The sequence below is a fragment of the Nicotiana tabacum genome, chromosome 22, assembly GCF_000715075.1.
Source record: "Nicotiana tabacum cultivar K326 chromosome 22, ASM71507v2, whole genome shotgun sequence".
Taxonomy (NCBI): domain Eukaryota; kingdom Viridiplantae; phylum Streptophyta; class Magnoliopsida; order Solanales; family Solanaceae; genus Nicotiana; species Nicotiana tabacum.
Window position 1 is genome coordinate 105,781,573 of NC_134101.1, and position 24,300 is coordinate 105,805,872.

The following is a 24,300-nucleotide window of genomic DNA, read 5'->3' on the forward strand; positions in this document are numbered from 1 at the left end:
GTAGCCATATTTTTAGCCATGGAGTTAGCTGAGTCTAGAGCCACTGAGTGAACCATAGGAGTGATTGGAGCGTTCCTTGTTGTCCACCCTGAGTTTTGTGTCATCTTGTCAAGAAGGATCTTGCTCTCTCTGAATGTCTTGCTCAAAAATGCTCCACCTGCTGAAGCATCAACATTAGCCTTCAAAGTATCTGCTAAACCCATGTAAAATCTATGCCCCAACATCTGCTCCGGAATACCATGATATGGACATGTAACTAGGAGGCCCTTGAATCTCTCCCACGTTTCATGCAGCGTCTCAGTGGGTTTCTGTTTGAAGCTCAATATCTCATCAATTTGTTGAGCAGTCTTGTTGGGTGGATGAAATTTGCTCAAATATTTCTTGACTAATTCCTCCCAAGTAGTGATGGAGTTGATAGGGAGTGAATTAAGCCAAGTTTGGGCTGCTCCTGTTACTGAGAATGGAAACAACAACAAACGTATTGCTTCCGGTGTGACATTGTGTTGTCTCTGCGTGGCACAAATTGAGAGGAAGTTCTTTAGATGTTGTTGAGGATCTTCAACATATGACACAGAGAATAGTCTCTTGTTCTGCAACAAATGCAACATATTATTGGTGATCTGGAATGAGTCTGCTTGTATCTGAGGGACTACAATAGCAGTTGCTAAGTTGTCAGTTGTGGGTTATGCCCAGTCATATAGTGATGCTTCTGGCACAAGAGGTGTCACACCCTGATCATTTGGGCCATTTGCGTTGTTTCTGTTGTTTGGGTCATTCACGTTGTCCCTGTTGTTTAGATTATCTTCTTTCATGTCTGATTCAATTCTTTCGGTTGAGTTTTGTTGTTGTTTGCCTTTCCTGTTTGCACGATTCAATTCCTTGAACACCTTCTCAGGGTCTGATAATGCTTCGAACAATTCTCCAGTTCTTGAGGAGTTTCTAGGCATGCACCTATGACAACCACGACCACAAACGTTAGAATTTCAATGATCAGTTTAAATTGAAGAAAATTGACTACACTAAAAAATTTTGCACTTCTTTTTAACTGCAATCAATAGCACCGTTAATTTCCCGGCAACGGCGCCAAAATTTGATCACTCCCAATTATGCCTTATAAAAAGAACAAAGCGGTCGCTGCAAATATATTCCGGTTAACAAGTCCGGAGTCGAATCCCACAAGGAATTAACCTATCAATCACAGCTAATGGACTCACAAAAATTCACGTATTCAATCTTCAGAGATATTTAATTAATAATTTGGGTGTTTATTAACTAAATATTATGTAATAAAAATGCAGTAAATGAAGACTAGCTATAGACTAATTGTAAGCAAGAATGAGAATGATCTAAGGTTATGATTTCCCCTCTTGTCGGAATCCTTTCCTCTATGTTTGCTATAAATTTGCCTAAGTCTTCTCTATCGATCAAGAGCACTCTGACTGTCGTAACTCTCTCCCGAGTAACTACAACAATATACTAGACATATTCTCCCGAATTACGCTAGTTGGCCTTAGTTACAGCTCATTTAGATCGCACCCAAGGTTTCATTATCCCTAATCCCACCTTTAAACCCTTCGTATTGATCCCTCATATACGTTAGGAGTGATGTTGTTCAACAACTACCTAAATATACATTCTCTCCCGAGTAATGCATACCAAAGAGGCACAGCCGATTGAGAGCCCTTCAATCAACAGCAATCACAATATAATTGAACAAACAGAGAAATTATTAAGGCAAATCTATATTAACATATCAGAAATTCATTCTCCAAGAGGTTCCATCAAAACCCTAGATTAAATGTTTAGCTACGCATAATCGTTTTCACAATCACAGCAGTAGAATTCATCATTAAAGATGAAAACAAGAGGAAGAAAGGTAAAACTCTATGCTGATTCTTCCGCCTTGCCTCTTGCCTCTTCTTGCTTTCAATAATCCTTCAAAAACCTTGATATCCTCTCTTTGGGCGACCTGGGCTTCTTATATGTTAAGGAGAGTTGCCCCCGAAGTTACAAAATTACCCCTGAAAACAATTTTTCTCGAGGTGACGAGCGCAGCCGCGCTTGGGCCGCGCATATCGCGTTATGTTCTGACTGAGAGCGCGGCTGGAGCGTGCCCGGGCTTGGCCCGTGCTCGTGAAGTTCAGCTGTTTGCTATTTTTTTCCTTCTCCTTTCACACGCGTTCACCTTCGATTGGCTTTCCTTGCTCCAAACACTGCTTAATGTCCTCATAATAAAGACTTGCTCCTGCAAAGCACAAAATTCATAATTAAAGCTATTTGTTGTCATTTAACCTTCATATAACAATAAAGCATAGCTAAGTTGTAAATATAGCCTATTATCAGGTTAGCTTCCTAATATTTCAGACACTGCAATCAACTAAAAATTTGATCATTAATTTTACATTATTTAACTAGGTAGAAAATCCTAATATTAAATATTCCCCTTTTCATTATTTGACCCGTATAGAGTGGTAGTCTTTTTAAAATATCTAATATAGAAGAATTTGAAGTAAATTAATATTAGAACTCTTTAAAGGAAGTTCCAATATAGATGAATACACATATATCAGACAAGGTGATGATCTTAAAATTATGCAAAGCTAATTGCCATATGTATACTATTCTAGGTAATAGAAGAGATGATAGTTGGTAACAAATATCTTGGTGTTTCAGAACAATTTGCAAGTATTATACATTCCTAATATAAATTTGTTAAGAGTTAGTTTATATTACTAGGTAAACTAAACAGGACTTTAAAATTATTACGTTACATAAATCCTTTCTTTATTTGAATTATGTAATATAACTAAATTAAAAGGTTGAAATCAATTAATATTTTGTCTATTAAGTCCTTCTCTATTTGAACTATTACCATCTAGGAAACTGTTATTTTTTTATTTTTTTATTTACGTCAAGAATTGTTAAAAGTATCTTTATAATTTGAAAATAATTTTATTCTATTTAAAAATAGATTTAACATTGAAAAATATATAATATTTAAAATTATTTTTAATATTTAATATTTTAAAATCAACTAAAAAAGTATAATTATTAAATTACTTGTCTAATAAGACTTCTTTTGAATCTTTTTGAGTTTCTCAGTTTATTACAGGTAAGGAATGATGAAGCAAGTTTTTATTTCAAGTCTTTGTATTAAATAACAAATCAAACCAACCTAACTTATGTACACCTCTAATACTAATATAGGTCTTTAATAAAGGAAATCAGAATAAAATTTCTCTAGGGTTTATCAAAGCACTTCAATTTTAAACCTTTTAGTTAAGATATTTATTCAATTAAAGTACTAATTTTAAAAATAAAAATTAGAAGATATATCACTAGTTCTTCTTTGTTGTTCTTGTGTATGAGGTGCGATTGAAGCTTTGAATAAATCATAATTGAGATTGAAAGCATATCATGTTTCTAAAAGTGATTCTTTTATATGAATATTATCTTCTCAATTCTTATAATATCAATATTTTGTTATACAATTTATAATATAATGTTTATGAAGTTTTTTGAAAAAAATCAACTTATTGAGGCCAGTGACACAACCAACGCGCACACCCAAAGAATAAGTATTATAGTTTAAATAGAGCTAGAGGAAAAGAAAAAAAAGTGTTAATCTGTTGATTTCTCGTTTTCTTTCCTCTTACCTTAGAGAAATCGGCAAAGTCAAAAATTTCTATACATAAACTCTTTGGTATTTCAATGGCTAATTCTGGCAAAATACAGTTGAGTCGTCTTCATTCAGTGGCGTACGCTATATTTTTCGTAAGCGGTGTCATCATTTTAAACCGTGAATAAGTAAATGAATCTATTAAAAAAAGAACATGATTTGAATCATATTAATAACTCAAGCATATTATTACAAATTTTCATTTTTTGAAATGCATTCAAAATAAACTCATTAGAATAAAAAAAATTTACATAAGGCACCAAACATTCAATTAAAAACTCATCATTCATTTGATTTGGCAAATTATTTTTATAAATTTTATCATCGAGAATACAGATGAACAGAAAGAAAAAAAAATAGCCGAACTACTTATGGAGATTTTGTTAAAAACTAAAAGGTCAATAGCTCAAATCTAGCTGGTGTATCTTAAGCACAAAAATACTAAAACAAATAATGATGTTGTACGCCTTCGAACTCGGGACCTCATTTCTAAAATTGAAACGCTCGACCAGACAACCTGCTTAACTCTTTTACCAGTAGTGTCACTTAATTTTATTTGTTCTAGTTTTTGTTTCGACATTTCAACCATATATAATATTTAGTAAAATTTCCCTACGAAACGTGACACTACTTCGCCTAAGGTAGATCCACCCCTGGTGATCCCGTCCAAAATGATTTTTTAGCATATATTTTATAGGCCACTTTCCAGACGGATAAACCGACTGATAACCGACAGCTAATGTTATATTAAATCAACTGATATCTTACCAATTGGATAGCAGATTAGTACATGCAAAAGCCGGTAATCGATAAGCCAAACCGATAAACGCAAATATCCAATTGATCGCCCGATAAGCAGCCCTAGTACAACCTAAAGAACATTCTAAGTTTAGTTACACCCCCGAATAAAAGCACTTTTACCTCGCTATAATTTATGTAGACTTTTTTCTTTTTTTATAAGGAAATTTATGTAGGGGCAGAGCAGCGGGGCCAGACAAAATCCTGATGGAATTCGGGAAGAGCGCGGGGCGGGCAGTTTTGGAGTGGCTCACTAGGCTGTTTAATGTTATTTTTAAGGCAAAAAAAATGCTCGAAGAATGGAGGTGGAGTACAATGGTTCCGCTTTACAAGAACAATGGTGATATCCAAAATTGCAACAATTATAGAAATATCAAGTTATTGAATCACAATGAAGGTTTGGGAGAGAGTGGTGGAGGCCAGGGTGAGGAAGTGCGTGTCTATTTCCGAGAATCAGTTTGGATTCATGCCGGGGCGTTCGACTACGGAAGCGATTCATCTAGTAAGGAGATTAGTGGAGCAGTACAGGGAAAGGAAGAAGGATTTACCTATGGTGTTTATTGACCTTGAGAAGGCATACGATAAAGTTCCGAGGGAGGTCCTGTGGAGGTGTTTGAAGGTTAACGGCGTTCTGGTAGCGTACATTAGGGTGATTAAGGATATGTATGATGATGCTAAGACTCGGGTGAGGACTGTGGGTGGTGACTCGGACCATTTCCCTTTGGTGATGGGGTTGCACCAGGGATCGGCTCTTAGCCCATTTTTGTTTGCCTTGGCGATGGATGTACAGATCCAAGGGGAGGAGGTGCCTTGGTGCATGTTATTTGCTGATGATATAGTGTTGATAGATGAGACGCGTAGCGAAGTTAACGCGAGGTTAGAGGTTTGGAGACAGACCTTGGAGTGCAAAGGTTTCAAACTGAGTAGAACCAAGACAGAATACTTGGAGTGCAAATTCAGTGAGACCCATGATGCAGACATAGAGGTTAAGCTTGATTCTCAAGTCATCTCCAAGAGAGCGAAGTTTAAGTATCTCGGGTCTATTATCCAAGGTAACGGGGAGATTGACGAAGATGTCACACATCGCATCGGAGCGGGGTGGATGAAGTGGAGGCTCGCTTCCGGTGTTCTATGTGATAAGAATGTGCCGTTAAGACTTAAGGGTAAGTTTTATCGAGTGATGGTTCGACCCGTTATGCTGTATGGGGCTGAGTGTTGGCCAGTCAAAAACTCCCACGTGCAGAAGATGAGAGTAGCAGAGATGAGGATGTTGGGATGGATGTGTGGGTGTACCAAGCGAGATAGAATTAGGAATGAAGCTATCCGGGACAGAGTGGAAGTAGCCTCCGTGGAGGACGAGATGCGGGAGTCGCGGCTGAGATGGTTCGGACATGTTAGGAGAAGAAGCATTGATGCCCCTGTCAGGAGGTGTGAGAGGTTGGCCATGGAGAATTTGAGGAGGGGTCGAGGTAGGCCTAAGAAGTACTGGGGAGAAGTGATTAGGCAGGACATGGCGCTGCTTCAGCTCACTGAGGACATGACACTTGATAGGAGGGTGTGGAGGTCGAGGATTAAGGTAGAAGGTTAGTAGGTAGTTTATAGTGTTCACCAATAGGCTTAGTAGCATGCATCTCCCTTCATATTCTTTGATTTTTATTATGGTATGTGGTTTTGTTCGCATCAGGTATTGTAATCCGTGTTGCTATTATTGGATACTGTTTTCCTTCTTTTCTTCCCTCTTCTTCTTGCCCTTCCTGAGCTGAGATTCCATTGGAAGTAGCCTCTCTACCTGCATTAGGTAGGGGTAAGCTCTACGTACAGACTACCCTCCCTAGACCCCACATGTTGGGATCAAACTGGGTTTGTTGTTATTGTTGTTGTTGTTGTTGTATTTTTTCTCCCCAGTTCAGTAGAGAGCACCCTAAGCTTTTATCAATTAGAAGTTGCAATCAATCAATCTTTGGTTTCTCATTAAGTTCATGCTCATGTCATAGAAACATGGATCTGGCGAGGCCATTGTAGCATGTGCGCCGCCCGAGGCACAAGGGGCATGATGACTTGACGTCATCCTCACCTTCCTCCGGCTTACACCGACAATCTGTTCGGGGCCTTGTACACACCGCCCGTCACACTATGGAAGCTGGCTATGCCCGAAGTCTTTCACTTAACCACAAGGAGGGGGATGCCGAAGGCAGGACTAGTGATGACTGGAGTGAAGTCGTAACAAGGTAGCCATACTGGAAGGTACATCTACCATTTCACCACCAAGGCATCTTGAAAGTGAATCGTATTCCGTGAACATGACATCTATCTAGATTGAGACAGGACTAGTGATGACTGGAGTGAAGTCGTAACAAGGTAGCCACACTGGAAGGTGCATCTACCATTTCACCAACAAGGCATCTTGAAAGTGAATCGAATTCCATGAATATGATATCTATCTAGTGTGATGTATGTAATATATGACAAAGGTGGTCTTTATATCATTTTATCCACATCGGGATAAAGAAAGAGAGAATAAAGAACCATATACTTCACAGCTGAACTTATTAGAACGTGGATACACCACAGCTGTATAGCAAGTAAAAAATTTAGGCACTAACACCTGAAACATGTATGGAGAAAGGCAAGTGATTTCGACTCACAAGTCTGCATGCACATCATATGCATCATCACCAAAGCTTTCCAATTTCGCTGAACTCAAGTGTTTTCGGCCAGTAAGTCTCGAAAGAATCAGCCTTGCGATATTTTCACCAGCAACAGCACTAGTTTCCATGGTGCTAGCTGCATTTTCAAAAGCATTCACATAGTACAAGTGCTGACCATCCAAGATAAAGGGTGCAAATACCTCAGGAGCATGATAGTGCGGGTATGCAGCCCAGTCTATCCGGACTGTCTCATTTCTGACACTGCAAACACAAAAATGAAAACGCTCAGCCTGTAATCAATCCTTTGAAAAAGTTAAATCCTTTAGATTTACAATGGGGATTTCCGTAACAGATGAAGTTCGAGAGATTCAAATTTGATTCTATAATCTAACAAATGCTAAGAACAAATGCAGTCAGGATTGGTTTTCCCACTCCAGAAGTAAAAAAACTGGTTTAATAAGACAAAGGCACTACATAATAAAAGGGCAATGTGAGCCATGAGCCCCTTTTCAAAAGAAACATCGCTTGTACGATATCCATGATGCTTGTACAGTCCCACAATCATAACAGCAATATTACGTAACTCATCATAATGGTTACAAGATAAACTTTCACCATGCCACCTAAGAATCTTGGATCCAGAAGTCGTAATAATATGCCTCTTGACTTCTCCAAGAGTACACAGAAAAAAGAGTACATAATTCTATAAATCCTCCAACAGGAGGAATCCTCCATGCATAAAAGAATCACATGAATTATGTAGTCTTTTGTCTTTTCTCCTAGTTTTCTTTTGGTGATGGAGCCTAAAGTAACATTGGCTGATGTACTTGGTTGGAATTAGACAAATGATTTTGAGATTGGTCAACTGTTTCCATGGCAATGGAGATTACCTAAGTCATGATAGTTAACATTTAACCAATAGCTGGGAGAATTGATTAGGCAATAGTTCCTTGTATGAATCTAATAACCACGGAATCAAAGAAATTCAAAAACTAACATATCATTGATCAATCTTACATGCGTCATTAGTTTTTTTGGATAAAGCTCGATCTCACATGCGTCACTAGTTTTTTGGTAAATCTCACATACATCACTAGTACAAGTACCCGAGGAGTCAAACTAGATGATCAGCTACTCCAATGGCTGCATCAGAAGAACCCAATGGCTATTTTGCATGGTACACAAATTTTTAGCTTATAGAGAAACAACTTATGTAGATGAAAGGATTCAAAGCAGCTACTTCTGATAAAAGATGAAATAGCTAGCCATATAAGATTATACCTGAAGATCTGATCTAATAAAGCATCATCAAGAGATCTTCGAGAAAACACCTTGTATGTCATATCATTGTCCTTGTGCTTCTTAATAACTGAGATGCTTGAAAAAGGAACGTCAGGTGTCTCGACAGTGCCCACCAGTTTTGGAATATCTGATATGGAACCTAACGCAAAATAAGCCTTGCAGAGAAAACCATCCCAATTAGTGGAGAATAACATTAGCACTTTCCTTTTTAGTAATTTTTGAAAGCATAATGAGATTCTATTTTGAGTAATTTTTGTATCTATAGTGAAGAACAAACAAATCATGAGATGGAGTGCTCACAGGATTTAATAGACCTCTAACAAAAGTTGTATATGTGTGCTGTAATTTCCTCTCAGGTATTGAAATTTCTGGAAGAAAGTGAATTTTCAGCTCATCTAAAGGTGTGCCAACCACTGTTATTCCACATGGGTAAATCTTTCCTTTCGAGGTATTGAGTTGATAATTTCCCCCCAGGAAAGAAACTGACTTTACTTCTTCATTAAGGTGCAATTTGACATCTGAATGATTGATCAATCCAGCAGCCATTTGCTGATTCCCTCCTTCAACTGACCATAAGCCTTTTGTGCTTCCAGCCAAAGATACAGCACCGGCAAGTCCACTGATGCTGACACTTTGCCCATAATTGATTCTTGTGATAACCTACAAGGGCAAGAAACCTTGTTGATAAGAAAACAAAAAAATGCTGTATTTCGAGTATTTCAGATCCAAATTCAAACTTTATATTGTGCCTGCCATTTTTAAATTGATCAAAAGGTTAAAATTCTGCTTCAATCTTGAAGCAGCATCAAGTTTGCTGAAGCAGAAAATTTCAAATATCTGAGAATTTCTGAATAAATCTCTCTTCATCTAATGAAAAATCTCGCCCATGGTTCCTATCTCAGCCTCTAGAAAAATCTCCTATACTAATACACACATGGGCGGATCCACATAGAGAATTGTGGTGCTCAAGCACCCATTGTCTTTGACTATCGAACACATAATTTTATAGGCAATTTCGCATGAAATGGATATATATTTAGGTGGGCACCCATTGCACAAACAAATTGGTGGGTGCTATTGGTTAATGTAATTTGAGGATGCGCTCTGCGTGCTCCGGAGTTCGATTCCTACATGGTGCACTCTTTGTACTCGGATATTTCTTCCCTTCGTATTTCTTATTCCTTTTTTTTTCTTTTTTCTTTTTTCTTTTTTCTTTTTCCGGAAGTTTTTCTTATTCGTTTGACTTTCTTTTTCGTCTTCCTTTTAATGTTCTTAACTTTGCCATTTTTCCTTCTTCAATTCATTTAGTTCGTGACACAAAAAAGAAAATACATTCTATTTACCACCACCAAATTTGACAACCTATATTGTGGTTTGGAATCTCACAATAATGATAATATCCAAGAAAATATGGATATTCATATTTTTCATCATTCAATCTATTTTTTATCTGTATTAAATTCAATGGTTCAAAAAATTTATCTAGTCCGTCCATATCAATCCGACTCCTCCCATCATTTGCTAGCACTAATTAATAGTGAGCACCCATTACCTTAAAATGCTAGATCCGCCACCGAATACACACCTCATCTTTCCTATTAAAAATAACCTTCTATTTTACCAATACACATGCATAAGATGTACATATTGAGGCATCTTAAGCCAAGCATATCATGTGGAAGGTCAGTTAATCTAAAAGACCTGTAACCATATGAATCAATCAACTAAGTCATTGTCACCCATTATAATAAGAATTTTCATGTGCTTGGCCGATGAAAAGATATAATTAAATAAACAAACGCATGCTCTTTCTAACAATTTAAGCTTTTAGATGAGTTGGTCACACAATTTACTATGGTATCAGATATATCAAAGGCCCTGGGTTCAACCTTAACCCAAACCTATTATCAAAAAGAATCTTCACGTGCTTTATCACTGAAAATAAATCATGCCCGCACGTGCAAGGACATTCTGAAGACAAAGAAAAAAGTAATAATCTGAATAAGGAATTTTTAAATCGACTTAGATTTCTAGACAAGGAATCTTTTTCTCTCGATATACTCGAAGTGCGCTCTTTAAAACAATTTAAGCTTTAGATGAGATGGTCAGGCATTTTAATATTTGGGTTCAGCTATATCAATCCTCCAAATGCATTCCGCGTTATTTAGGTCTTCTGCATTCCAACACTTAATAATTTGTCATTTAATACATTTAAGAAAAATTAGGGATTTTCTAAATTTAGATAAATCTCACACTCATCCTACACAGGCATTCAAATTTCTAACTAGAAAAAAAATTGTAAGTGTAAAAATAACAAATAAACCTTAATGTCAATTGGTAGCGCCAATATGAATCTTTTACTTTAATTTTATAGTGATCTTGGCAATTCTTGTTGGATTTTGCATCTGTTACTGCTTAAGTTTTTCCCACAATAATAGTTCTTTAGTTTTAGGAGGAGTCTAATACTTTAATTAGGAGTACTACTTTTTTTATGTGGCTATTTAAAGTTCTGGTTAATGAAATTTTAGAGATAGATTTTCAACCTTCTTGATGCTTGCATCTTTTCAAAAAAAAAATCCTTATAGTGCTGATCTTTGATAGATCTATAATTTCGCTGGAAAAAAAAAAGGAACCAATTTCAACCACCTTAAACCATTTTTATCTCGTGCCTATTTTTAAAGCATACCCATTTTTAACTCATCAATTTTTAATCTTATTTCCAACCATGGCAAGCAGTAGTCTCTCTTTGAATTCCTTCACAATCCTTCTACTAAAGACTATCAAATTTGGTCAGTGAAGATGAAATCCCATCTTGAAGTTTATAATCTATGAAAGGTTGTAATAGAAGATAGACCTATACAACCACTCCCAACAAATGCTACCATTGCCCAAACCAAAGCTCAATCAGAAGAGAACATTAAGAAATATAAAGCCAAAACTATAATTTAAAATTTAGTTGCAGGTTCAATCTTCTCTAAAATCATTGCATGTGAGACAACAAAAGAAGCTTGGAAAAAACTCAAACAGTAATATCAAGGAAGTGAATGAGCCAGCCAAAATCAAATTTTGAGTTTGGTAAGAGATTCTGAATCTCTTAGAAAGCAAGAGGATGAGACGAGCATAAGTATTATGATACAATTTCTTTAATTATCAAGAGAATCAAGCTGCTCAGAAGATTTCAAAGATGATAAAAATAGATGAAAAAATTCTTGTGACAATTCTAGAGAGATTCGAGCCCAAACTCTCCTCTATAGGAGAGTCCAAAGATCACTCTACCATCCTTGTTGCATAATTATTAAGTGTTCTTCAAGCACAAGAGCTTCTCTTTTTTCTTATGTATCGGAACGAAGGTACTCCTTTGCCACCTTTTTGGCAATTTTCTACTGTCTACTAATATAACATTGAATAGCATAGTTAACCATAATATTCCAACATTTCCCGGGAACTTCAAAACCTCTGTATTCATTTAAAAATTAAAATATGGTCGAATAGAACTAAGAGTAGAATTACACTCCTTTGCGGCATTAGCTTAAAGTAGTTAATGTTTAACTTAAACATGTACACAACTTAAATAAGAGAAGGAATAGTAATTCTAAGTTTAAGTCAACTGAACTCCATGGTTCATCCATCAATTCATTATACTTGAGCAGAATTTTTCGTGTACGCGTAAATGGGCTCCATTGTTAATTGATCAGTTCAAACACCCTAACAATGCACTCGTACTTTGCAATACTTTTGTTAAGATAACTTTTCCCTTATCAGAAAGATTAAATTCATTTTGGGAATTTGAAGGCTGAATGACAATATCAAATGCATTTTTAAACCCAATTCAGAAACCAGAAGCTGCAAGAACTATCTAAAGATTATAAAAACCAGCAACTTTATGTGTTCCTACGAATAACTTTTCACCTCAGAGTCACACATAAAAATTCAGTGAATCAGCTTTTTCATCTAATATTTGTTATGCCAAGAGATACATCAATATATCATATCTTAAATGCAGAAGAAAGGCTCCAGGAATAATATTCAGTTTTAAGAGTTGTTTCTGGAAGAAGAAGAAAAGAAGCCCCCAATTCCTCACCTAGAGTCTATGTTGCTCGGACTCGGGTGCAGGTATCTGATATGAGTGCATATCTCAAGGTTGGATTCGTCATCACACAAATTTTAGGATTTGGGGGTATTGGATCAAAGTACGGATACGACTAATAAAAGACAGTGTTAGTGCAAGGTAAGTGGCATCTGTTTCCCTATGTTGCTCGGACTCTCCGAAAATGGTACCGTATACGTGTTGGATCCTCCAAAATAGTGTATTTTTGGAGGATCCGACACGGGTGCGGCATCATTTTGGAGAGTCCGCGCAACATAGCTGTTTCCTACATGCCTGTGTGCATCATATTCCAAGAATGGATCATCAAACTATCAACAAGAAAAGGCTAATTAATTTTGCACAACCAGGTCATTCTCTAACATGTCTCTAAGCTCACATCATATCTGCTCCAGAAAATGGCTCCTCAAACTATCAACAAGAAGAAACAACTCGATTCCATGTGATGAGGTCTCGAGCCTTGACATTAAACCATTTAGTCCTGCTCCAGATTAATTGTTCAGTTTGACACTTTTACGTAGTTTCAAAACAACTCATCCGGGAAGGGGGAATATTGTAGCTTCGCAAAAGAAAAAGCAAAAAACAAAATATGTAATAATGTCATGAGAAGTCAATGGCATTATACTATATAGATATCTTTTTTATATAAGATAAATGTTTATTAATAAAGGTACCAAGAAGGTAGTCAAAATTACAACCAAACAAGACAGACCCTACAACAATCTCTAGTTACATATTTCCAAGTGAGTCTAAAAATTCCATATACTGATCAATACTCTCTACTATACTCCTTTTACACCAAAAAAACATATTTTGCAAACAAAGGTTCCTGACTCTAGAGATGTGGTTCCTTTTATTCTCGAAACAAGCACTATTCCTATCTGTCCAAATAGTCCAGAAGACACATAAAGGGATAGTTCTCCAGATCTGCTTTTGTATCCTTCCAATCCTCTGCGCGTTCCAGCTCTCCAACAAGCTCTTAACATCTGACGGCATAACCCAAGCTACACCACACGTATATAGGACAAGCTCCCGGCATAGCTTAAGCAAACTTACAATGAATAAAAAGATGATTGACTGATTCCAAATCCTCTTTACATAGAAAACATCTGTTGCTTAAAGGAAAACCTCTCCTTTGCAAATTATCGTGGGTTAAGCATACTTTCCTATAGACAATCCACCCGAAACAGGCTACCTTGACAGGTGCTTTGGTCTTCCATAGTATTTTCCAAGGCCAATTTGACTCAAACTGTTAAGATTATATCTGAAGAAGGTTATAGCAGCTTCTAACAGAGAACTTCAAGTCATTGTTCGCTGTCCAGATCATAGAATCCTCTTTATCCTCTTCTACCATTGTTGTACCCAGTAGATGTATAAATTGTCCCACGTCCTCCATCTCTCAATCATTAAAGTCTCTTCTGAAACTTAATTGCCACCCATTGGAGGAGTAGAAATCAGAAACACTACCATCTCTATTAAAAGAAATATTGTATAGAGTTGGGAATCTGTTTTTCAAGTTTATCTCCCCCAGCTCAGACCAAAATTTCATTTTGACACCATTTCCCAGTTTCAATTTAGTGTGCTGCTGAAACTCAGTCCACAATCTGCTTATGTTACTCCAAATGCTGCCTCTTGAAGCACTTTGGGCAATAGGAGGGCACCATATATCCTTCTTCAAATACTTTGCATTTATCATATTCTTCCAAGTTTTTTCCTTACCATCATTATACCTCCACAACCATTTGAATAATAAACTCTTATTATGTATTCTCAGATTTCTAACCCCCCAAGCCTCCTCCTTTCTTATCAATCATTACCCTCTGCCATGCCTTCCCATAGAAAGTTACTTCTTAGGGTATTTAATTTCTTTTCAACATACACTGGCAATTGAAACATAAACATTAAGTATGTTAGAATTCCATCCAATACACAGCCTACTAAAGTAAGTCTACCCCCAAAAGATAGATATTGTTTTTTCCATGGAGTCATATTACTGTTACATCTATCAGGTACCCTTGCCATATTCTTTGATCATTCTTCTTAGCACCCAAAGGTAGCCCCAGATAAGTTGTAGGCAATTGCTCCACCTTACATCCCAGTACCTCCACTAAATCTTCTATACAATTGTCTGCATTAATACCAAACAAGGTACTTTTTGACAGATTCACCCTCAATCCTATCACTGCTTCAAAAATTAATAGAATCCCTCTGAGATACAAGAATTGTTCTCTATTTGCTTCACAAATAATCAGTGTGTAATCTGCATACAATATAGGAGAAATGTTACATTTTATCCCTCCTCTTCTTCCAACCTACAACCCCCTGATCCAACCTAATTGCTCAGCTTTTTTTAGCATTCTACTAAGTATTTCCATGATCAAAACAAATAGATATGGGATAGAGGGTCCCCATGCCTTAGCCCTTTGGAAGAACTAAAGAAAACTTGAGGACTTCCATTAATGAGCACTGAAAATTTTACTGTGGATATGCAATATTCAATCCATTTCAGCCATCTATTAAACAAGCCCAATTGACATGATCATATGCCTTTTCAAGATCCAATTTACAAAGTACCCCTTGCCTTTTATTTCTCACCAAGTATTCCACACATTCATTTGCAACCATAGAAGCATCAACTACTTGCCTCCCCCTAATAAATGCATTCTGATTATTGGAGATTAGCCTTCCTATCACCAATTTAAGTCTTTCTGCCATCAATTAAGCAATAATTTTATAGACACTTCCCAAAAGGCTAATGGGTCTGTAATCTTTAATTTCCACTGCTTCCTTCTTTTTTGGATCTTTTCTCTTTCACACTTTTTCCAGGAGAAGCAATTTTGTTAGCAGAAGAAGAATCACATTTCTTTGGCCTTCCGTTTTCAATTCGCAGCAATAGCTCCAGCAATTTTTCTTTCTGTTGAATTCACTCCCAATTGCTTGCTGATTCTTGTCATGTGTCGTTTTACCCATCTGAATGCTTCAATCTGGTTTAATCGCTCTTGTATGTTTAAGTTCTCCCTCTCATGTCATGGAAGCATTAGTATCTCTTGGGCTGTTCTGATTTCCATCTCATCTTCACTTGTAATGTGAAGGTGAAATTCTTGTGGGACTTCCTCGAAATCATTATCTGAATACCCCACTAGCATGCTCTCCATCTTCCTATCTGAATTGTAAATTGTATCTTCTCTGCTCGAATCGTCTTCCAAATTTCCATCTGCTTCTTTTGCCATTTCAATAGCCCATAGGCTCTCATTTGTATCTTTTGACTGTACGTCCTCCAAATCCTTCTCCTCCACGGAAATTATCCTCTCCTTGTTCGCCTCTACTTCGAGCAGTGGGTCAAAGGAATTTGACAGTTTTGGATCTCCAGATGCGTAAGCATGCTGAGAAATAATACATGGGCCGGCCACTTTTGGTCTATAAAAGACTTTTTGGCCCATTTTTGGTTTAAAACCCCTTCCTTTATTTGCATCTTTTGGGCCTCCCTTCGAAGATTTGTTATTGAAAGCCTTTTGCCCAAAATCTCTCCCAGGATTCTTTTTTTTGAATTAGTGGAGGGCCTAGGGTTACAAAAGGACATCTAACCCTTTCCTTTAGGTGACACGACACCTCTCCCTAAACTCTCAAATTTAGATTATTAAATATTTTTGGCACGCTTATATCACGTGTATCCACTCCCTGTTCTTTCATCTTGGAAATCGACGGCGCCAAGTTCATCTCATTAATGCGACTGTTCGAGTTCTGGGCTTCGATGGTCATCCTCCTTTCTCCGATCACCTTCTCTGTTACTTTTCCGATTACATTCTTCCACCCATGAACCAGATTCTACCCATGGAGGTATTCTGAAGATAAGATTCTGCACAATCAATTCCACCGTTGCCGGAAAAGGTGTATCGGAACTTTTCACGCATATTCTCGCCCATTTCAGATGGTGTCTATTTCTTGTATCTTCATCAATACCCAGAAAACCTCCAAAACGATCACCAACCAATTTGAAGATATTCTCCGACAATATACTACCTCCGCTTCATTTTATATCATGATGTTTGACTAAAAGTGGGTTTCTGAAAGAAAAAAGACTTTTGACACATAAGCTAACCAACATATATATAAGATATAGTGTGTTTGACTGGAAATGGAGTTTAAAAATGAATTAACTCTATACACATAAGCTCTATAATGTGTGAGTGTATGGGTGTGTAACATACTAAAAATAATCTTAGGATCTTGTGGTTTCAAACATGTCATGCCATGCCTACAACAGATTGTCCCTAAGCGTAAAGTGGGAATATTAAGCAATTTCAAAATATAGAGAGGTGTACATACTTTTGGAACAAACTTAAAAGAAAAGAGTGTCACATAAAATGGAAGAAGGGAGTAATAATCATAATAAAAGCTTTTCACAATCAGAGGCTAGTAAATCTTTTCACTTGTAATAAAGAGAGCCTATGTCGTCAAAAACATTTAAGTAATTAAAGGCCAGAACTGGGAGGAAAGCCTAATTGTTCATAGCTTCTTGTTCAACAACCGTGACACACTTGTTAAATCATATAGTCATGAAGCCACATGGCTGAGCCTCACAACCACATTGAAAACACCATAGGCAAAGTAGCAGAGGACCTGAGCGAAAACTGTTGATCAAGAACACAACTGGTAATGGTAACAGGATCTAGTACTGATTGAATGCTTGGGTGGGAAATTCTGGTAAAGAAATTTTCTTGCATATTTTGGATAACAAAGGACAAGGAGACAATAGACAAGATGGATGTCAAGACAATTGATGCTTCCTTGCAGAGGACATAAATCTATAATAAATTTTGGTAATGAAGAGAAAGTGCAATGGAGAAGATCATCCACGAAGAGCTTCTCAGTAAAGTCATATCACGATTGAATTATCAATGGTAGCGTCTAGGTCTATGGAGATCCTTATGGAAGATAGAGACAGTTAAGCAATAGTTTTCATCATCTGTTGTGCAGCTTGGAAACTATAGTAACAATGAGTAACTTGAAAAGGATGAGACTAAAAATAGTTAACAACAACAAAAACCACTACTCAGTAAAATCCCATAAAGTGGGGTCTGGGGAGGGTAGTGTGTACGCAAACCTTACCCCTACCATGATAGGGCAAACTAAAAATAGTTAGTTAATCGCAAATAATGAGGATGTCACTTTACCTTAGATATATCGTCCCTAGTGTATTATTCTCTGTTTGATATTGCATGGAGGTTATCTAAACTAAGGAAGATGGAAACTAGGAAGGAGTTGTGGAATGTCCATCATATGGTCGATTTTTAAGAGAAATCGTCAAGGGCTCAAAGTACATTCTAGAGGTCAAAAGACCTCTTGTGTTTCATTTGTAATTTTAGTGTAGAATAGACAGTCCATACTGTACTACTTGAATCTTTTTGGAGATTTGAAGGGAGCACGTACAGTAAAATCAGCAGCCTGGCATCATATTAATAAATTATGTTGACTTATCAAAATAACTCATTGTCTTGTACAAACTTTAGCATCTACTGTATTAAGGACATCAGACACTTTCTCATAAGTCCAATTGTCGTATCGATAGCCAACATGACTGTTATCTTTACCTCAAAAAACAACAAAAATGATATGTCATTTTTACCCTTACCCACCTGACAGTGTAAAGAGTATGCAGATGACAAGAACAAACTTGGTTATATTCTAAAAGGCTAAGCTCATCTTGTTTATGAAGGCACTTGTAAATAAAGGATGATAATAAACTGCAGAATAGGCAAGAGTTACCATCAAGCACTAACATACTGAGTGGTATGACCTCTGCCAATTTAAAGCACAGCAAAAAAGGAGTAGCAACAGGATACATGTTAACATGAAAGGAATCATACATGGAGAACCTAGAACTGAGGTTTTTTCTTACCATGACAAGTTCTTGAATGAGTCGAGGAGACAAACCAGCATCTAGTAACTCCTCCTGCAATGTTCGCTTCGTCATATTGTAAAGCCCGGACCATTTAAGCATCTCTTCCACAGTCTCAAATACTGGCCGCGACTCAAAACTTTTATAATACTTCAAGAAACTGTCCACGGTGCCCTACAAACAAATTTCCATGTCACAACATCACAAGAAGCTCAAGGGCTTTCTGCAGAAAGCAAATGTCTTAACAATTAGCTGGAACTTGCCCAAGAATCTTCTTAAGCTGTATACCATGCTCATGCAGTCAAAGATCGAGTGGAAAGACTCCATCAAGAAAAAAGTTGAAATTGTAAGCGCTATGATAATAAGTGGAATGAACCATAATGAAGGAAGCAACATCGTAAACACTGTGATTATTCCCTCATGGCTTATAGTGTGTCTACAATGTTCATAAACAGCATTATACATGAACAAGGCCATCATAACAGTACCACCAAAAATTATGTATGTTGTGTGTGTGTGTATATATATATATACTTTTCAAAGCACTACGTCCAATCTACGAACGTAACAGTGGTGGAGCCGGGAGGTAGAGGGCAACAGCCAGCTACGCCCTAGTTTTTCTATAACTATCAACAGTACCCTAAAAATTTAGTAAAATTTTCCTTAACTCAATATTCCACAGACGACACATGCCGCTCTTCTCAAGAATGTGGCTCCGCCACTAAGTGTATAATATAGATGATAAGGAAATCGATAGAACGAAAACAAACTGTGTACATTGTTACCAGGACAAACCAAGGGCACAAAAACATGGTCCTAAATGCCAAAAGCACAACATTCACAATCAAATATAAATAGGATATGCATAGAAATCTGTACCAACTAACAAAGCCTCAGTCCCTTTAATTAACTACCTTGTTTGCTCTTAAATACCTACACCGCAAGTTGCTCCTTAGATCCCACTAATAACTTACAGAAAAATAGAGCTATACTAACTATATTCTCCTAATCTTTTGCCCACTGCCTCAGTTTTTCACTATAGCATTAACTAAAAAATCTTGTTCCACAAATTTTTAGTTAATAAGAAAAGGAAAAAAGGAGCTGTTATACATGTTCCACAATTGCTAGTGAAGTACCTCAACGAAGGTGTTCATGCGAAACAGAGAGAAGCCATAGCGAAAGAAAAACAAGATGGAATTGGCGAAGGACACAATGCTTTGGAATATAGGGAGCTTCGATTGGGAGGTGAAGGTTTTGAAAACGAACTCGCGTCCATCCCAAATGCCAAATGAGGAATCAGATTCAGAAGGTCGGACGGAGAGATTTAGATATTTAGTGTAATTCAAAGCGTGGTAGTTCTTGGGGTGAAGAATGGAGGCACCGGCCTCGAATGTCTCGCCGGAAATAGTCACCGTTGCCATGCGCCCTCCGACAGCTTCGTGCCGCTCGAAGATTCTGATTGTGCCGATTTCGGAGTTTGAATAGGTCCGCAGGAAGTGCGCCACGGAGGAGCCGCCGATTCCGCTGCCAATAATGCAGACAGTCGGAGATGATTCCGTGGAGATGAGTACAAGTGATAAAACCACAACATTAATGGCTGACCGGAGATTCTTCATCATTTCGTTGCTTACTTGATATGTTATTAATTATTATAGCCTCTTTGCTTTAAGCTTCTAAAATAAGCTCAAAAATATTATTAGTTAAGTTTGACTAATTAAATTTTTGAATGGCAATTAATATTTGATAAAAAATATTTTAAAGGAAAACTTATTTTTGAGGGCGAACGGCACAAATAGCCACTAAAAGCAGTGGATTTTATTTTAAAGCCACTGTTTTCAATGTATTTAGACTTTAGCCACTCCTTTAAAAAACTTATACCTGACTGGACGAAAATACCCTTCTGGTATAACTTATACCTACGCTATCAACACAAGCAGCAGTTACACAAAGAGAAGAAACGAGCAGCAGCAGCAGTTACCACAGCGGCGATCAACTGAGGATTGATAAAGTTATAGACATCGCCTCCTATGATAATTCTGTATTCCGGACATAGTGTCTTCATTTTAGAAATTGAATTCAAAAAAAAAATAAGAACACTATGTCCTTAACTTTGATTCTACTGGCCTCATTTTGCAAATTGAATAAAAAAACTTAAGGACAAAATGTCCTTCACTTTGTTGCTGTTCTTCTGTATACAAAGTCCTGTAGCTTGAGTTTCAAATTGTATGTTTTAATTTCTGGTTCAAATATTAAAGACTGACAGTCCTTAACTTTTAAATACATGTTTAAATGTTAAGGACTAGCAGTCCTTAACTATTAATTCCATGTTTAAATGTTAAAGGACAGACAGTCCTTAGCTTTTAATTTCTTGTTCAAAAGTTAAGGACTGGCAGTCCTTAACTTTTAATTCCATGTTTAAATGTTAAGGACTGACAGTCCTTAACTTTAATTACATGTTTAAATGTTAAAGAACAGGCAGTCCTTAGCTTTTAATTTCTGGTTCAGAAGTTAAGGACTGACAGTCCTTAACTTTTAATTCCATATTTAAATGTTAAGGACTAGCAGTCCTTAACTTTAATTATATGTTTAAATGTTAAAGGACAGACAGTCCTTAGCTTTTAATTTCTGGTTCAAAAGTTAAGGACATGCAGTCCTTAAGTTTTAATTTTTGGTTCAAAAGTTAAGGATAGACAGTCCTTAAGTTTTAATTTCTTGTTCAAAAGTGTTTAACTTTTAATTCCATGTTTAAATGTTAAGGACAGACAGTCCTTATCTTGGTCTTGCACTTACAGTACACCTGTTCTTAATTCTACAAGGATTAAGGACTGACAGTCCTTAACTTTTAAATACATGTTTAAATGTTAAGGACTAGCAGTCCTTAACTATTAATTCCATGTTTAAATGTTAAAGGACAGACAGTCCTTAGCTTTTAATTTCTTGTTCAAAAGTTAAGGACTGACAGTCCTTAACTTTTAATTCCATGTTTAAATGTTAAGGACTGACAGTCCTTAACTTTAATTACATGTTTAAATGTTAAAGGGCAGGCAGTCCTTAGCTTTTAATTTCTGGTTCAGAAGTTAAGGACTGACAGTCCTTAACTTTTAATTCATATTTAAATGTTAAGGACTGGCAGTCATTAACTTTAATTATATGTTTAAATGTTAAAGGACAGACAGTCCTTAGCTTTTAATTTCTGGTTCAAAAGTTAAGGACATGCAGTCCTTAAGTTTTAATTTTTGGTTCAAAAGTTAAGGACAGACAGTCCTTAAGTTTTAATTTCTTGTTCAAAAGTTAAGGACTGAAAGTCCTTAACTTTTAATTCCATGTTTAAATGTTAAGGACAGACAGTCCTTATCTTGGTCTTGCACTTACAGTACACCTGTTCTTAATTCTACAAGGATTATTTTTTAACGTATGTCCTTTGTTTCCCATTTTCTTGACTTGTAGGATGGAAACAATATGCATAATAGTTGCTTTTAATTGTAGATAGACTGAACACTATAAATATCTTGAAACAGAACATAAATCATGAACTAGCAAATGAAAAGGTACCCAATGCCTCGAGTGCCACCAGTTACAAGAGCATTCATGCCATAAAAGGACCATCTATTCACTTTTCCACTACACTTAGTGGCAGTGGCAGTAGTTGTGAGTCGAACTGAACTGCAATTCATCCATGGGTTTATTCTAAAGTTTCTGGGTTTTGAAAGTTGAAGTTTGTGCTTGAGAGAAGCAACAACAGTGTGTGAAATGAAGAGGGGTTCCGACATTTTCTTTTAGAGAGAGAGAGAGACAAAGGATTGAGGGATTGATGTGCACAGATAAGGGATTGAGGGATTGATGCTGTTGACCAAGTATGGAGGAGGCCGACCATGAAATCACCTTGGGTATTCCAGATGAAAATGCAACGCGAAAGAGAGGAAGAAAGGGTAAAATTGTCTTTTTTCTATTAGTGATGGCTATTTTTGCTGAGCATTATAATTAGTGGATAAAAATTAAAGACACCCTTAATTAGTGGCTACTACACGCCATTTTTACCCCAATTCGTTTGAAGCTTTGGCAAACCTTTCTCTTTCTTTCTTTTAAATTTAAAAGTAACCAATTTTATTGAACACCTCTAATCCCAACTAATTTGCAAAATTAACCTAATGATTTATTTTAAAATAATTAGTTAATTTACTTAAATAATAATGAATGTAATGTTACTAAAGTATTTTTTGGTATTTTAGTGTTTTACAAATGCAATTAATTATGCAACTAACACCTAAAATGTAAAGATTCAAAATATTTTTGTATTTTCTTTAGGATTTAAAATGCAACTTAAAAATGCATCAAACATGAATGTACAAAGCAAACTAAGTAAAAATATAGAAAAATAATTTAAAACTATTTTTTTTTTGAAATTTTTAGGAGTAATTTTATATTATGGCAAAAATTAGGTGCTCACAGAAATGAAGGATGAGAACTTTCTAATAAAAATAAGCACACTGACTTAAGAATATTGGGGGATGAAAGAAGACTATAATAACTTAAAAGATCGAAGGTAGAAGCTTAATCAAAAGTAAAAAAATGGACGAAGGAAGGGCTATTTATAGGGACTTGGCGTCGTTTCGCATTCAGGCACAACCAACCAACAACTGGCATGCATTTGAGGTCATAATGACGTGACTGACAAGACGTTTTAGTTTTTTTGTCATTTCTGTCACGGCGTATTGAAGAAGGAATCGGGGAGCTCATGTCGTTTCTCGTCAACTTACTCTCCGGGAAACGAGGGGACTATATGGGTAAAACCAGGCCCATGGTACATCCGGGTCTACGATAGGATAAACCAAGCTCGAGACATGATGACGAGGGACCAGAACCAAGACTAGGGCCTCATCAAGTCCGAGTCCGGGGACATGATGCCCGCTCTCGAGAATATCGGGGGCGTGACCCGGGATCGGTCCAAACCCCGAAAGACTTCGAAGAACATTATTAGACAATCAAGCACGACCAACAGAAGGCCGTAATATCCGCGACCGGCTGGATATCACGACATAAATCTCGGTACGTATCGATGAAGAGCCGGCAATCAGTTCAACAGAAGATCTTTTTACCTTTTATGAAATTGTACATAGAGTGGGATTTCCCTACTATATGAAGGGGGTCTGATAATTCATGAAGGACATTGTAACACGCATTCCAAAACAATATATTACTGTTTTCACTGTTATCGTAAGCTCTTTTTCTTGTTCATTATTACTGGCCATTGTGAGCCCGGATCGAGGGCGAATGTTTCATTAAGTCTGGAATCACCATCCTTACGTGGTTTGAATTTATCATATCTTTATTTGTTTAGTCTAACGTAATTTATCTTTTGTATCGAATTAATCCGCGTATTCTTAAAATCACTTACAAATTTAATTGTTATCCGGTCTTAGGGTAAACAAAGATGACTCGGGTGTCTTTCCCTAATCATGACTCATGACGAATTGAAACTGACTGAAATAGTTGATATTAATTTTTTTTTTAAATAAAAACCTGCATGATTATTACTTTGGGCCGGGGATATAATAAACATTTGCTGTAATCACGAATTAATCCACAATCAACCAAATCATGGTACCCATGTGTATTTCCGTAATCAACATCACGAATAAATACAAAGAGTGCCAGAGCACCATGATGCCTCATTGAAATTGCCCCGTAACCATGAGACACCATTAAGCACTGCTGCAATATAATGTCTTAAAATCTATGACTCCATTAGCTAAGAATTCCGACTGTATTTGGCTGCAAAAATAAAATAAGGGGCACCATATTTACAAAAAATAAAGAATCGTTGATTGTAGGAAGACAATATTAAAAGTGATTCTAGCTATAAGCATAC

At 36.7% G+C, this 24,300-nt stretch overlaps 1 protein-coding gene and 1 non-coding gene across 2 annotated transcripts; one reads left to right on the plus strand and one right to left on the minus strand.

Annotated features, from left to right (window-relative positions):
- Nucleotides 1-234: 234 nt before the first annotated feature.
- LOC142176826 (small nucleolar RNA R71) lies at nt 235-341 on the plus strand. Its single transcript, XR_012705633.1, has one exon. It is a non-coding gene; the product is annotated as a small nucleolar RNA R71 (small nucleolar RNA).
- A 1,750-nt stretch (nt 342-2,091) lies between these two features.
- Nucleotides 2,092-20,078, minus strand: LOC107826766 (farnesylcysteine lyase). Its single transcript, XM_016653791.2, has 6 exons — nt 19,568-20,078; nt 18,432-18,605; nt 8,728-9,087; nt 8,407-8,582; nt 7,123-7,386; nt 2,092-2,245 (listed from the first exon to the last, which is right to left on the minus strand). Exons 1-6 carry the CDS (start codon nt 20,048-20,050, stop codon nt 2,227-2,229), a joined length of 1,476 nt encoding a protein of 491 aa, XP_016509277.2. The 5' UTR covers nt 20,051-20,078; the 3' UTR covers nt 2,092-2,226.
- Between the last annotated feature and the right edge of the window lie 4,222 nt (nt 20,079-24,300).

Excerpts from the sequence above, each read along its gene's own strand:
- LOC107826766 (XM_016653791.2), bottom strand. The coding sequence starts at position 20,050 with ATGATGAAGAATCTCCGGTCAGCCATTAATGTTGTGGTTTTATCACTT. Across the intron at positions 8,583-8,727 it reads TTAGAGGTCTATTAAATCCT|GCTTATTTTGCGTTAGGTTC; the intron begins GTGAGCACTCCA and ends TTTCTCTGCAAG. Across the intron at positions 7,387-8,406 it reads TTATTAGATCAGATCTTCAG|TGTCAGAAATGAGACAGTCC; the intron begins GTATAATCTTAT and ends TTGTGTTTGCAG.